This window comes from Schistocerca serialis, chromosome 9 (assembly GCF_023864345.2).
Source record: "Schistocerca serialis cubense isolate TAMUIC-IGC-003099 chromosome 9, iqSchSeri2.2, whole genome shotgun sequence".
NCBI classification, from domain to species: Eukaryota; Metazoa; Arthropoda; class Insecta; order Orthoptera; family Acrididae; genus Schistocerca; species Schistocerca serialis.
Window position 1 is genome coordinate 506,481,641 of NC_064646.1, and position 16,585 is coordinate 506,498,225.

At 48.6% G+C, this 16,585-nt stretch overlaps 1 protein-coding gene across 1 annotated transcript in view; it reads left to right on the forward strand.

Annotated features, from left to right (window-relative positions):
- Positions 1 to 16,585, forward strand: part of LOC126418604 (PI-PLC X domain-containing protein 1-like) — a 425,466-nt gene that overhangs the window by 375,882 nt on the left and 32,999 nt on the right. Inside the window, exon 5 of the mRNA XM_050085437.1 lies at positions 10,282 to 10,552. Coding sequence (XP_049941394.1) covers positions 10,282 to 10,552 — 271 coding nt within the window. The remainder of the gene's footprint in view (positions 1 to 10,281; positions 10,553 to 16,585) is intronic.

Genomic DNA, 16,585 nt, shown 5'->3' on the forward strand with positions numbered 1-16,585 from the left:
AACCAGTTTCAGCAGCATTTTTACCGAATAGAAAACAAAATTTCACAGCTGCACATTGTTCACTCTTCTCTTTTTTTTGGGTGGGGTTGGGGGGTCGTACCCCCTCATATTTCCAATCGTTGGGTGACTTGGTGGAGACCTTGGTTCTACAAGTCTACCTTTGGGCTTTTCAATGACCTTTTTTGTATTAAAGACTTCAAGATCACTTAATATATACTCCGGATGGACAACATCGATTTTGATCCGTTGACGGCATATAAAACCTGTGGGACAGTAGAAGTACTGAGAATCCACCAACAAGCAGCATAGTGGCGTGGCTACCAGAGCGCCATCTGTGTCTATCCTTTAACGGGGAATGCTCACAGACAAAAGGCTCAGTGTGGTGCAAATGTGTGAAGCGAGTAGCCAACCGTGCCACGACCATGTACTACTGCTTCCTACGGCCAAACCAGCCATGTTAAAAGGGGTCAAATAATGGCCTTCTGAGTAGTCGGATGGGCCTTTCGGAGAATTACCACACGAGTTGGATGCTTACCAGCATCGTCGCACAACTGACGAAACACTTCCGACTCGTGTGACAATGGTCACGTGAACATTCTCAAACTCGGAGCTTCCAGAGGTGCATGCACAACGGATCGATGTACTGAAAGTACAGCAGTGACATGTCGTCCAACTACCACAGCACAGATACAGGGCTCGTTGGCCCAGAAGTGTCAACACGAACTGTTGAGAACCAGTTATTAGCAGTGAGCATTTGGGCACACACACCTCTAGCCCGTCATCCATTCGCATCACAACATCACGGCTCGACTACTGCCTTCAAACGATCACTTGCAAAACGGAATGGCGAGCTGTGATCTTCAGCAGTGGTAGCAGATTCTGCTTTCCTAAACCTGGTGAGTGCTGTCCCGTACGGTGTGTTCTTAGAAGATACACTGTCCCCACCCCAGACTTTATGTATGCGGCACGATAAGCTACAACTCTCGTCCATCTGTAGTGATTCTCGAAGGGACGCTTCCCAGCGCTTGGTATGCGCAAAATGTTGTTAAACACGTTCTTTTACAGTTCCTGCAACAGTAAGGTGATGTGTTGTTCAAACAGAATATACACTCCTGGAAATTGAAATAAGAACACCGTGAATTCATTGTCCCAAGAAGGGGAAACTTTATTGGCACATTCCTGGGGTCAAATACATCACATGATCACACTGACAGAACCACAGGCACATAGACACAGGCAACAGAGCATGCACAATGTCGGCACTAGTACAGTGTATATCCACCTTTCGCAGCAATGCAGGCTGCTATTCGCCCATGGAGACGATCGTAGAGATGCTGGATGTAGTCCTGTGGAACGGCTTGCCATGCCATTTCCACCTGGCGCCTCAGTTGGACCAGCGTTCGTGCTGTACGTGCAGACCGCGTGAGACGACGCTTCATCCAGACCCAAACATGCTCAATGGGGGACAGATCCGGAGCTCTTGCTGGCCAGGGTAGTTGACTTACACCTTCTAGAGCACGTTGGGTGGCACGGGATACATGCGGACGTGCATAGTCCTGTTGGAACAGCAAGTTCCCTTGCCGGTCTAGGAATGGTAGAACGATGGGTTCGATGACGGTTTGGATGTACCGTGCACTATTCAGTGGCCCCTCGACGATCACCAGTGGTGTACGGCCAGTGTAGGAGATCGCTCCCCACACCATGATGCCGGGTGTTGGCACCGTGTGCCTCGGTCGTATGCAGTCCTGATTGTGGCGCTCACCTGCACGGCGCCAAACACGCATACGACCAACATTGGCACCAAGGCAGAAGCGACTCTCATCGCTGAAGACGACACGTCTCCATTCGTCCCTCCATTCACGCCTGTCGCGACACCACTGGAGGCGGGCTGCACGATGTTGGGGCATGAGCGGAAGACGGCCTAACGGTGTGCGGGACCGTAGCCCAGCTTCATGGAGACGGTTGCGAATGGTCCTCGCCGATACCCCAGGAGCAACAGTGTCCCTAATTTGCTGGGAAGTGGCGGTGCGGTCCCCTACGGCACTGCGTAGGATCCTACGGTCTTGGCGTGCATCCGTGCGTCGCTGCGGTCCGGTCCCAGGTCGACGGGCACGTGCACCTTCCGCCGACCACTGGCGACAACATCGATGTACTGTGGAGACCTCACGCCCCACGTGTTGAGCAATTCGGCGGTACGTCCACCCGGCCTCCCGCATGCCCACTATACGCCCTCGCTCAAAGTCCGTCAACTGCACATACGGTTCACGTCCACGCTGTCGCGGCATGCTACCAGTGTTAAAGACTGCGATGGAGCTCCGTATGCCACGGCAAACTGGCTGACACTGAAGGCGGCGGTGCACAAATGCTGCGCAGCTAGCGCCATTCGACGGCCAACACCGCGGTTCCTGGTGTGTCCGCTGTACCGTGCGTGTGATCATTGCTTGTACAGCCCTCTCGCAGTGACCGGAGCAAGTATGGTGGGTCTGACACACCGGTGTCAATGTGTTCTTTTTTCCATTTCCAGGAGTGTACATACACACATCAAAAAAAGATTTTCATCACCTTGGTTCCTAGAGTTCCGGAACCTGTACAGAAAATTGGAATAAAGATCAACATAAACATCATTTCCGCCCTTTTTATTGCTCACGAAAATCACACACTGCATGTTGTATCACCATACAGCGATACCTTCAGAGGTGGTAGTCCAGATTGCTCTACACACCGGTTCCTGTCCTGTCCGTTAAACGCGCTAATAGCATTACTGCGTAATTTCAGTACCCAGTAACGCGTCCTCTTGCGTTGATGAATGCCTCTATTCGTCGTGGCATACTGTCCACAAGTTCATCAAGGCACTCCTCAAAGGCTATTCGGTGTAGATCCCTCAGAATGGTTGATGGGCCAAGTCGTCCATAAACAGCCCTTTTCAGTCTGTCCCAGGCATGTTCGATGGAGTTCATGTCTGGAGAACACGCTGGCCACTCTAATCGAGCGATGTCGCTATGCCGGCCTGAGTGGCCGAGCGGTTCTAGGCGCTACAGTCTGGAGCCGCGCGACCGCTACGGTCGCAATTTCAAATTCTGCCTCGGGCGTGGATGTGTGTGATGTCCTTAGGTTAGTTAGGTTTGTTCTAAGTTCTAGGGGACTGATGACATATGTTAAGTCCCATAGTGCTCAGAGCCATTTGAACCATTTTTGATGTCGCTATCCCGAAGGAAGTCATTAAGAAGATGTGCACGATGGGGGCGCCAATTGACATCCATGAAGACGAATGCTCCGCCATTATGCTGCCGACATGGTTGCACTATCGGTCGGAGGATGGCATTCACGTATCGTAAAGCCGCTACAGCGCCTTCCATGACCACCAGTGGCGTACGTCGGCCCCACATAATGCCACCCCAAAACAGTAGGGAACCTCTGCCTTGCTGCACATGCTGGACAGTGTGTCTAAGGCGTTCAGCCTGACCGGATTGCCTCCAAACACGTCTCCGACGATTGTCTGGTTGAAGGTGATGCCAATCCTGAGCGGTCCATTCGGCTTGTCGCTGGGGCCATCTGTACGGCGCTGTATGGTGTCGTGGTTGCAAAGGTGGACCTCGCCATGGACGTCGGGAGTGAAGTTGCGCATCATGCAGCCTATTGCGCACATTTTGAATAGTAACACGACGTCCTGTGGCTGCACGAAAAGCATTATTCAACATTGTGGCATTGCTGTCAGGGTTCCTCTGAGCCATAATTGGTAGATATTGGTCATCCACTGCAGTAGTAGCCCTTGGGCGGCCTGAGCGAGGCATGTCATCTACAGTTCCTGTCTCTCTGTATCTCCTCCATGTCCGAACAACATCGCTTTGGTTCACTCCGAGACGCCTGGACACTTCCCTCGTTGAGAGCCCTCCCTGGCAGGAAGCGGACGCGATCGAACCGCGGTATTGACCGTCTAGGCATGGTTGCACTACAGACAAGACGAGCCGTCCACCCCCTTCCTCGTGGAATGACTGGAACTGATCGGCTGTCGGACGCCCTCCGTCTAATAGGCGCTGCTCATGCACGGATATTTACATCTTTGGGCGGGTTTAGTGACATCTCGGAACAGTCAAAGGGACTGTCTGTGATACAATGTCTATCTTCAGGAGTTCTCGGAACCGTGGTGGTAGAAAACTTTTTCTGGTGCATATGTGTATATAGTCTGTGAAACTCTACGTGCTTTGCAAGGTGTACACCAGCTTCCCTGGCCAACACGATCTCCAAACTCGTCTCCAATCGAGGACGTTTGGGTTTATGATGGGACGAGAAGTGACTAGTCAGCCAGCAGTTCTTACAGAACTACGTGAGCAAGTCGAGCAGGCGTGCCATAACGTTCCCCAGACAGTATTCGCCACGTGTACAGTCGACAGGATGCCAGGCTCAGAGCCTGCTGGAGTCGCATTCGGGAGGACGTCGGATCAATCCCACGTCCGGCCATCCTGATTTAGGTTTTCCGTGATTTCCCTAAATCGCTCCAGGCAAATGCCGGGATGGTTCCTTTGAAAGGGCGCGGCCGAATTCCTTCCCCATCCTTCTCTAATCCGATTAGACCGATGACCTCGCTGTCTGGTCTCCTCCCCCAAAACAACCAACCAATCATCAGCGGCTGCACTGCAGTCCGTGGAGGTTACTCCACCTACTAGAACGGCTGTTTCAGCATGGGTCACTACCTGATATCTGAGAAGCGCTTGTGCTATTGATCTGTACATGCAATCGTTTCATGTACTACATATGCGCCGTTACAACAATCAGTGTTGAGTAAATTGGAAATCTCTACCAGTTTCTTTCCAGCAGTGTATTTCTTTATTGATACCGCAAGGTGTCCTAAAACAGATACAGCCAAAACTTTCGAAATAATAATATACCCAGTCTATTCATACACTGCTTTTTCGTATCCAAAAAGCAATTATACTCTTTCAGCGCAGTACTGGGCGAATTATAGTGGGCATCTTTCCTTATCCAGCCACAAATGGTCGAGGTTCCATCTCTAGGGACAATTTGGACAGGCCAGGAGGTGTTCCACGTTTTGCGCAGCACCACAGTCGCGCTTGCTCTCATCCACGGTACCACGATTCCACCTGATCTTGTTTGTTTTCACCGGGGCCGTCCATGGTCCTCCATGCATCCAGTTTTGATGTGGAGCCGCCAGGCACTACCTGTGCTCGTGGATAGTCAGGTGGTAGATCTTCAATTCCCATGGTGAAGAACCTTTCACGGGGTCTGTCGTCGAGGTCGGCACTCAGTGCCAGAGAGAGGACTCGATCACTGAATTGTTTTTGTAAGCGGGGGCTCGCAAGACTAGCAGCTCTGTAAGGCTTTGGCAAGGACGTGGGTTTTGTACCCCTGTTGTTATTCGACATGTTTCATTAAGACTTTCTGCGCGTGGTTTGATCTGGACCATAGCGTGCAGGCGTATTCAGCTGTAGAGAATCATATTGCTTGTGCGGTGGTTCTCAGGATAGTCGATTTTGCTCCTCATTTGCCGTTTATGAGTTTTCACAAGATATTATTTCTCGAGGTCACCTTCTGACAGACGTTTCCGCAGTGGTGGCTCTATGCCAGAGATCTATCGAACGTTACACCCAGATATGGTGGTTTATCTGTGGTTTACAATGTGGCATTATTTCAGGAAATGCTGTCTTTTCGATTATCTTGCCTATATCGAAGGCGAAAAGCGCTTATTTGAGCCTTCGAAGGATACGGTTGAAGGGAGTCATTTCGATAGCATTCAGACAAGGCTCTGAGTGCTTCCTCCAGCGTCTGGTCTACCTCGGAAGTCCCCTGAGCTGCGACTGCCGTCTTATCTGCGTATAGAGAATGCTTATTATGATTAGGTGCTGGCTGGTCATTAGTGTATGGGTTAAGGAGGAGAGTGGAGCAGGGGTCAGAACGTTTCCATCAGCCAGTCCATTTGTTGGAGCTCTCCACCGGCCTCATCATAAGAAAAACGTACCTGTCACAATGTTCCTACTGTTTGTTGTGCTGCCATTGTTTATGAATACAAGGTCGTACGTCGGAGGTAAAAAATAATTTTGATAGGCAGCACTTCACACTGAAAATAAAAGTGCACACAGTTCTAGAACATCTGGCATATTTACGCAAATATTTACTATGTACCTACCAAAACTGAATTACATGCACAGAAAATTGTGCGCTATCTGCTAACTTATTCATTATTTTCACATTTTTTACATGAAAATAATTACCAAGCAGTTAGTATATTCCTTATCCATTGCCAAACATAGGGTGACGCACGAAATGAGTCACAGTTTGTTTCGTACATAATTTGCGAGTCGCTCCAGATATCGTGTTAAGCATCGCGCAGCAGTAAGAGTAAAGCTTGGAGAAACAAATGGGTTACGAAATGACGCCTAATTCACGAGACCGTTGCTAGGAGAATAGTGTCGACAACACGGTCGATAGTGGAAGACTAACAACTCAGCTGCGATCGACAGTTGTGTCACTTTTTCCCGACACCAAGTCGTGTGTCGGTCAGAGGCGGTTTTGACAGTAGTTAACACACAATGGGCCTCTAGCAAGAGAACCATCCGAGCCGTGCTCTGGCTGTACGATCACTTTTGTACGGGAAGCATCAATTTGGAAGCGAAACGATCTCGGACGAAGCCTGTGTGTCCGCCAGACAATACTGATGCGGTACGAGTTGCTCTACGGAGTAGCCCTGGCAGCTCGTGTTGCAAGGAGACAGCAGCGGCGTATCCAGATGCGCCATTCAGTGGATTCATGAATGTGGGCTCTGGATATCTGCATAAGATGATTTCTGCTCAGAAAACCACTGCAAAAGATAAGTGGTAGACACTGCTGTTAGTTCGCTGGGTGGAGAACAAGGTTCTAATGTTTTAAGTGGCTCTAAGCACTATATGACTTAACATCTGATGTCGTCAGTCCCCTAGACTTAGAACTACTTAAACCTAACAAATCCATGCCCGAGGCAGGATTCGAACCTGCGACCGTAGCAACAGCGCGGTTCCGGACTGAAGCGCCTAGAACCGCTCAGCCACAGCAGCGGAGGATAAGGGAACAAACTCTCAACAAGCTCATTTTCATTTCGACGTCGTGGTTAACGAACAAAATGTTTGCTCCTGGGCTACTGGAATTCCGCAAGTGCTTCATGAACGACAATGTCATTCTCCGAGCGTTACAGTGTTCGTTCGTCCCAGTTTCCAGTCATGGACTTACTGCAGCGTTTTTCTCTGAATAAACTGAGAACAATCGGCAATAACTTCGGAAGCAACGAATTAACGTATGTAGTAGCACCAGAGTGGCGTTGTGGTGTAACGGTTTCCAACGTGATACCAAGTCGTCCATGACGTTGTCCCCCCAATGTTCGACTTTTTCGCGTTGGCCTTAGTGAGACAGAGCGATGCTGTCGTTGCCACGAAATGGATCCATCATGTCGTCGGCTGCTCGCTAGCGGACGCAGAATTTGGCTCCGTCGACGATTGGCCTTTCTTGCCAGGACGACGGAAGCGCCAATCTGCAGTGAGGTTCCCCTGCGTCCCGATTCAACATCCTTTCTCAAAACGAAGAGCAATACAGTCATGTGGCTTATCGAGAATTGTGTTCATCACGTAGAGGGGGGAGGGGAGGGGGCGTACGAGCCGGGCCCTTGCCCTTTTTGCCAATACGAATTGTTGGTTGGTTGGTTTGGGGGAAGGGACCAAACAGCGCAGTCATCTGTCCCATCGGATCAGGGAAGGATGGCGAAGGAAAGCGGTCGTGCCCATTCAAAGGAACCACCCCGGTATTTTCCTGAAGCGATTCAGGGAAATCACGGAAAATCTAAATCAGGATCGCCGGACGGGGGTTTGAACCGTCGTCCTCCCTAATGCGAGTCCAGTGTGCTAACCACTGCCCCACGTCGCTCGGTACTCTTTTTACCAACATACGATTACGATCCATTGGACGTGGCAAAGGATGGCACACTATCGTGAGATTTTTGCGAATATGCTGTACCTGGTATTCAAATGTCAAGCAGTTGGATGATGTCTGGAGCCCCTTTTCTGGTCGTATGTATCATTGTTGTTACCTTGCTATTGATAAAATTGACAAAAAGAAGAAAAAAAAGTGTTGACTTAACCGATCCGCTTGGTTTTTCGTCATGAAACCTTTTCATGGCGTATTGTTAGAGATTCTATTTCATTTGTGAGGTCCTGTTCGTCTACTTTTTTGTTTAATTAATAAAAAATGAACAAAATTGTTTGGAGGCCATAACTGGAAATGATTATTTTTTTCTTTTTTCAGTTGTAGAAGCCAAGTACGATTAAGGACGATTTTGTTTGTTTCCCTTTCAAGTACCGACTTGTTAGGTTTCAACACAAAAAAATAAATAAAGATAAAAAATTTAAAAAGTCCAGTACCATGTGTAGGACCAGCACAGCGAGAGGCTGGCGGCAGGCATCGTGGCCAGGCCTCCGATTCGACCCCATGTCTCCACCCAGCCTGGACCTGACTGTGGCCGTGCTGGTGGCGGTACAAGTTTTAATTCATTCCTCCAGAGTAGATAATTTACACTGAAGGGCGAAAGAAATTGGTGTAGGTATGCATATTCAAATGGTTGGTTCAAATGGCTCTGAGCACTATGGGACTCAACTGCTGTGGTCATAAGTCTCCTAGAACTTAGAACTACTTAAACCTAACTAACCTAAGGTTAAAAAGTCCAGTACCATGTGTAGGACCAGCACAGCGAGAGGCTGGCGGCAGGCATCGTGGCCAGGCCTCCGATTCGACCCCATGTCTCCACCCAGCCTGGACCTGACTGTGGCCGTGCTGGTGGCGGTACAAGTTTTATTTCATTCCTCCAGAGTAGATAATTTACACTGAAGGGCGAAAGAAATTGGTGTAGGTATGCATATTCAAATGGTTGGTTCAAATGGCTCTGAGCACTATGGGACTCAACTGCTGTGGTCATAAGTCTCCTAGAACTTAGAACTACTTAAACCTAACTAACCTAAGGACATCACACACATCCATGCCCGAGGCAGGATTCGAACCTGCGACCGCAGCGGTCGCGCGGTTCCAGACTGTAGCGCCTTTAACCGCTCGGCCACTCCGGCCGGCCTATGCATATTCAAATACAGAGATATGTAAACAGGCAGAACACGGCACTGCTGTCGGCAACGCCTATATGAGACAACAAGTGTCTGGAGCAGTTGATAGATCGGTTACTGCTGCTACAATGGCAGGTTATCAAGATTTAAGTGAGTAGTCGGAGCACGAGCGGTGGGACACAGCATCTCCGGGGTAGCGATGAAGTGGGGATTTTTTCCTCACGACCATTTCACGAGTGTACCGTGAATATTAGGAATCCGGTAAAACATCAAATCTCCGACATCACTGTGGCCGGAAAAAGATTCTGCAAGACCGGGACCAACGACGCCTGAAGAGAACCGTTCAACGTGACGGAAGTGCAGCCTTTCCGAAAATTGCTGCATATTTCAATGCTCGGTCATCGACATGTGGCAGCGTGCGAACCATTCAACGAGGCATCATGAATATGAGCTTTCGAAGGAGAAGGCTCATTCGTATCGCCTTGATGACTGCACGACACATAGCTCTACGTCTCGCCTGCGCCCGTCAACGCCGACCTTAGACAATGACAGGATGGAGCGGATGGAGGTGTACGGGTATGGGGGCAACCTTACAAATGCATGGATCCTGCATGTCAACAGGGGACTGTTCAAGCTGGTGGAGGCACTGTAAAGGTGTGGGGCGTGTGTAGTTTGAGTAATATGGGACCTCTGATACGGCTAGATACGGCTCTGACAGATGACACGTACGTAAGCATCCTGTCTGATCACCTGCGTCCATTCATGTCCATTGTGCATTCGGACGGAGAATTCCAGCAGGATATGCGACACACCACACTTCCAGAGTGGCTCTAGGAAAACTTTTTCTGAATTTAAACTCTTCCGCTGGCCACCAAACCTCAGAGACATGAATATTATTATGTGGGATGCCTCGCAATGTACTGTTCAGAAGAGATCTCCACCCCTTCGTACTCTTACTATTTTATGAACTGCTCTGCACGATTCGTGGTGTCAGTTGCCTGCAGCACTACTTCGGACACTAGTCGAGTCCATGCAGCGTCGTGTTGCAGCACTTCTGCGTACTCACGGGTACCCTACACAGTATTGGGCAGGTACCCCAACAGTTTCTCTGGCTCTTCAGTTTATAAACGCCTTTTATTTGTCGCGTTGTTTCCATATTTTGGAGAGGTGAGAGCGGGCGCGGCTGTTGCAGCTACGAGGCGACGGACCTGGGCCGGTGGGCGGGGCTGGTGCCGCGGTCCGCGGGCGACGTGTCGTCGTCGGCGGTGGGCGTGTCCTCGCTGGCGACGCGGCCGCGCTGGATGGAGCAGAGCCGCGCGCAGCTGGGCCCGCTGCCGCTCACGGCGCTCTTCCTGCCCGGCACGCACGACTCGGGCGCCTACAAGCTGTTCAGCGCCGCCGACGCCGCCGCCAGCGCCGCGCTGCCCAGGGAGACGCTCATCGACAAGTACTCCGTGGCTCAGGTGGGCGCGCTGCCGGCCCGGGCACACGCGCCACGGCTCTCACGCCCAGGAGATAAGACCTTTTCACACTACTGGCCATTAAAATTGATGCACCGCGAAGATGACGTGCTACAGACGCGAAATTTAACCGACAGGAAGAAGATGTGAGACCTGAGTTTCTCCTGGCGTATACAACTTTCAAATAACTTCCGGGAATTCAGCCAGGTAACACTTTCAGCGACCGCCGATATTTCGGCGGGAGAACACCCCGCCATTTTCACGGCAAACTGCAACGGACAGGCGACGTACATGCAAATTTAATACCTCGGTTCTCGGACCCAAGCAGGAAAGATAACACACACACACTGAACACTAGTGCCACCAAAGATGGCCAAAGTCAGAGCTATCGATAGTGAGACTATGAATTCGCAGGTGAGGTAGCATTGAGTCTATCCCTCTGTTTCTTGACAAGGGAGAGAGCCGGATTCCAAACAGAGTTTAAACAGAAACCTCCATCCCTGTTAACAAGGTTGCTCGCTAATTTCATCTCAACTGCCTCGCGAATCACACTGTCCCAATAGCTGGACGTGCATGCCAATATCTCGGTGTTATTATATAACATGGAGTGACCAGTATCCAAGCAATGTTCGGCAATAGCAGATCTATTTGGCTGCTGTAATCGTGTGTGCCGTTTATGCTTAGTACATCTGTCCTCCACGGTCCTGATAGTTTGACCAATATATGCCATGCCGCAGCTACTAGGGACACGATATACACCCGCCTTACGCAGTCCAAGATCATCATTAACGGAACTCAAAAGTGCTCTAATTTTAGATGGAGGTCGGAAAACACATTTCACATCGTATTTCCGTAAAATACGACCGATCTTATTGGACGTGTTTCCTACGTAAGGCAAGAAGGCAGTAGACTTAGCTGTTGACTCAGAATTATCATCAATCACCTGATGTACAGTTGGTCGATAGCGCAACGCACGTTCAATCTGTCTATCACTGTAACCATTTTGACGAAATGTAACTTCAAGATGGGACAGCTCAGCTGGCAAAGTCTCAGCGTCAGAAACGATATGTGCCCTGTGTACCAAGGTACGAAGTACCCCTTCACGCTGAGCCGAATGGTGACAACTATTAGCATGTAAGTACAAGTCGGTGTGAGTACGTTTCCTGTAGACTGCATGTCCCAATGATCCATCATCCTTCCTCCTAACCAACACGTCGAGAAAGGGAAGGCAACCATCCTTTTCCACCTCCATCGTAAAACGAATGTTCGGGTGGATCGAGTTCAGATGTTCTAGAAAGACATTCAAATTCTCCCTACCGTGAGGCCAAACAACGAAGGTATCGTCAACGTATCTATAGAAACAGGCGGGTTTTAAAGGCGCCGACTCCAATGCACGTTCCTCGAAGTCTTCCATAAACAAATTTGCGATCACAGGAGACAACGGACTACCCATCGCAACTCCATCTGTCTGCTCGTAATACTGGTCATTAAATAAAAAGTAAGTGGATGTCAACACATGCCTAAAGAGATTAGTTAAATCAGCACCAAACCTGGCTTCAATTAACCGCAACGAATCAGACAGAGGAACACGAGTGAAGAGAGAGACCACATCGAAACTCACTAAAATATCAGAGTCATTCAGCCTCAGTCCCTCCAAACGACGTAAAAAATCAGCTGAGTTCCTGATATGATGTTCACACCGTCCTACTTGTGGACTCAACAGAGATGCAAGATGCTTGGATACACGATATATCGGGGCGCCGATGTTACTCACTATAGGACGGAAAGGAACCCCTTCCTTATGAACCTTTGGAAGGCCATATAACCTAGGGGGAACCGCACTATAGGTGTTAAGCCTCTTGATTGTGTCCTGCGACAAACCACTTTTCTTCAGGAGGCTGTTGGTCTTTCTCTCAACACTTTTCGTGGGGTCAGCATCGATTCTGCGATACGTTGAATCAGATAGTAAACGTTGCATCTTTTGTACATAATCATGTTTATTTAAAACAACGGTGGCATTGCCCTTGTCAGCAGGTAAAATAACAATACTGGGATCAACCTTGAGAGAGCGTAAAGCAGCCCTCTCTGCTGCTGTTACATTACTCTTGGGTGGGCGAGCCCTAGTCAAAACACGGCATGCCTCCCTCCTAACTTCCTCTGCAGCGTCAGGAGGTAGTTTGCAAACTGCCTGTTCAATTGAACTAATAAAATCAACTACCGGCAAATTCTTCGGAGTGGGTGCAAAATTTAATCCCTTCCCTAGCACGGATAAGGTTGCGTCGTCAAAAGATTTCTCTGTGAGATTTATCACAGAACGTCGAGATATAACATCCGACTCCGCGCGATGAAAACGTTCAAACTTTGCCAAATGCCGGGCAGTAACGGAGTTGTACTCCCAGTCAGCTTGGGTCCATGAGGCACCGTCCAACCAATCCCAAGTGAAATCAGACACTTCAGATGCAACCATTAAATGAAAACGATACAATTCTTTGGAAACAGAATCCAAACGTCGACGAGTAAAACGAATCCTTTCGCGAACAAGAGCCAAGCCAGCACGTTGCTTAATTCGGTTGGCGGCAGGAGAATTAATATGGTGCACAACCTTAGCAAATGTTGGGACATGATTTTCATCACGACACCTCAATAAAAACGACAAAGCACATTGCAGTCTAACTCGACAGCTACGAAGTTTATCCAACTTACGTAAACACCGATACATTTCCTCCCCGTAGAGGTAAACAATGTGAGACCTGAGTTTCTCCTGGCGTATACAACTTTCAAATAACTTCCGGGAATTCAGCCAGGTAACACTTTCAGCGACCGCCGATATTTCGGCGGGAGAACACCCCGCCATTTTCAAGGCAAACTGCAACGGACAGGCGACATACATGCAAATTTAATACCTCGGTTCTCGGACCCAAGCAGGAAAGATAACACACACACACTGAACACTAGTGCCACCAAAGATGGCCAAAGTCAGAGCTATCGATAGTGATACTATGAATTCGCAGGTGAGGTAGCATTGAGTCTGTCCCTCTGTTTCTTGACAAGGGAGAGAGCCGGATTCCAAACAGAGTTTAAACAGAAACCTCCATCCCTGTTGACAAGGTTGCTCGCTAATTTAATCTCAACTGCCCCCCGAATCACACTGTCCCAATAGCTGGACGTGCATGCCAATATCTCGGTGTTATTATATAACATGGAGTGACCAGTATCCAAGCAATGTTCGGCAATAGCAGATCTATTTGGCTGCTGTAATCGTGTGTGCCGTTTATGCTCAGTACATCTGTCCTCCACGGTCCTGATAGTTTGACCAATATATGCCATGCCGCAGCTACAAGGGACACGATATACACCCGCCTTACGCAGTCCAAGATCATCCTTAACGGAACTCAAAAGTGCTCTAATTTTAGATGGAGGTCGGAAAACACATTTCACATCGTATTTCCGTAAAATACGACCGATCTTATTGGACGTGTTTCCTACGTAAGGCAAGAAGGCAGTAGACTTAGGTGTTGACTCAGAATTATCATCAATCACCTGATGTACAGTTGCTCGATAGCGCAACGCACGTTCAATCTGTCTATCACTGTAACCATTTTGACGAAATGTAACTTCAAGATGGGACAGCTCAGCTGGCAAAGTCTCAGCGTCAGAAACGATCTGCATTTCTTCTTGGTATGCCGGCCGAAGTGGCCGTGCGGTTAAAGGCGCTGCAGTCTGGAACCGCAAGACCGCTACGGTCGCAGGTTCGAATCCTGCCTCGGGCATGGATGTTTGTGATGTCCTTAGGTTAGTTAGGTTTAACTAGTTCTAAGTTCTAGGGGACTAATGACCTCAGCAGTTGAGTCCCATAGTGCTCAGAGCCAGTTGAACCATTTTTTTCTTCTTGGTGTAGGAATTTTAATGGCCAGTAATGTAACAGCTATCGATCCTATTTCACTCTTGAACGTCTATGGCTACGAAGATGAAATCGGTGTTATCTTACTGTAATTGTTATTTTATCACATATTAAAGAGAATAAACGTAACTGATGCTACTAATATTAGTATCACAAGTAGTCTGTCTTTAACAGTAATGGATTTGAGCATTTATCTACATTGGCAATTTTGGGTCCAATTATAAAGAGTGTTCCTTCCTTGTCCTTAGCTGTCATTCTCGTAAAATTTCGATATTGTTGCACATTTCCCATCACAAGCTCTACAATGAGTATCTTGCCTGCTCCAAAATCGTCCTGCCGCGTAATCGCCTAGTCGCCTCTCTTATAGAACACGAACATTTACGCCGGCCGAAGTGGCCGTGCGGTTAAAGGCGCTGCAGTCTGGAACCGCAAGACCGTTACGGTCGCAGGTTCGAATCCTGCCTCGGGCATGGATGTTTGTGATGTCCTTAGGTTAGTTAGGTTTAACTAGTTCTAAGTTCTAGGGGACTAATGACCTCAGCAGTTGAGTCCCATAGTGCTCAGAGCCATTTGAACCATTTTTGAACGAACATTTACGTTTTTTCTTTGCCACTTAAAGTATTGAAAGTGCAGCCGCAGCCCGACGCTCTTCCTTCACGCACAGAACTACACCAGGCAAATCTGACAGTGAGTGATCTCTCAGCTCTCACAGACACTCTGACCCTTCTGTGTGTTAACGCTTCTGACATCTGACATCTCTCAGACACTTCCAGGAAGTACTCACAAGCAACCGTCAGACGGTAACTACCAGCGAAAATTCGCCCCTGGTGTAAGTAATAATGCGAGTACTACCTGAGAGTACCAAACTGCCTGAGATCAAAAAACTCTCAGGTGTACCTCAGCCCTCATAACGTTGCTGGTTTCCATTCTGATTCTGTGGTGTAGGCTTTTCCGGACGTCGTGCCCACCCGCGAGCGCCGACCACAGGAGGACACTGGGGTCAGCAACAGGTTGACACGCCGCCACTTGAGAAACCGGGTCCGCGACTACAAGACGGTTCTGCAACGGGAGTGGGGGCGCCGTTTACTTTTTTGTTTTGGATCATTACTCTTCTGACTGGTTTGATGCAGCCCGCCATGAATTCCTCTCCTCTGCTAACCTATTCATCTCAGAGTAGGACTAGCAACCTACATCCTCAATTATTTGCAGGATGTATTCAAATCTCTGTCTTCCTCTACAGTTTTTGCCTTTAGTACCATAGAAGTCATTTCCTTATGTCTTAACAGATGTCCTATCATCCTGTCCTCCTTATCATTGTTCTCCACATATTCCTTTCCTCTCCTCATTTCTTACCTTATCAGTCCACCTAATTTTCGACATTCGTCTGTAGAACTACATCTCAAATGCTTCGATTCTCTTCTATTCCGGTTTCCCCACAGTCCATGCTTCACTACCATACAATGCTATTATACTCCAGACATACATTCTCCGAAATTTCTTCCTCAAATTAAAGCTTATGTTTGATATTAGTAGACTTCTCTTTGCCAGGAATGTCCTTTTCGCCAGTGCTAGTCTGCTTCTGATGTCTCCTTGCTCCAGCCGCCATTGGCTCTGTTACTGCATAACGATAGTTATGCTAACGTCGCAAGCTGAAGATAAGAGGTAAAGTATATAAGGATATTGGAAGGGTAATACAATACATAAAGGGAGATGAACATCTGATATTCATGGGGGACTGGAATGCAGTTGTAGGGGAAGGTTCAAATGGCTCTGAGCACTATGGGACTTAACTGCTACGGTCATCAGTCCCCTAGAACTTAGAACTACTTAAACCTAACTAACCTAAGGACAGCACACAACACCCAGCCATCACGAGGCAGAGAAAATCCCTGACCCCGCCGGGAATCGAACCCGGGAACCCGGGCGTGGGAAGCGAGAACGCTACCCCACGACCACGAGATGCGGGCTGTAGGGGAAGGATTAGAAGAAAACGTTACAGGTGAATATGGGCTTCGGACAGGTGATGAGAGAGGGGGAAGACTAATTCAGTTCCTTAATAAATTTCAGCTAATAATAGCGAATACTCAATTTAAGAATCACAAGAGCAGGAGGTATACTTGGAGAAGTCCGGTTGA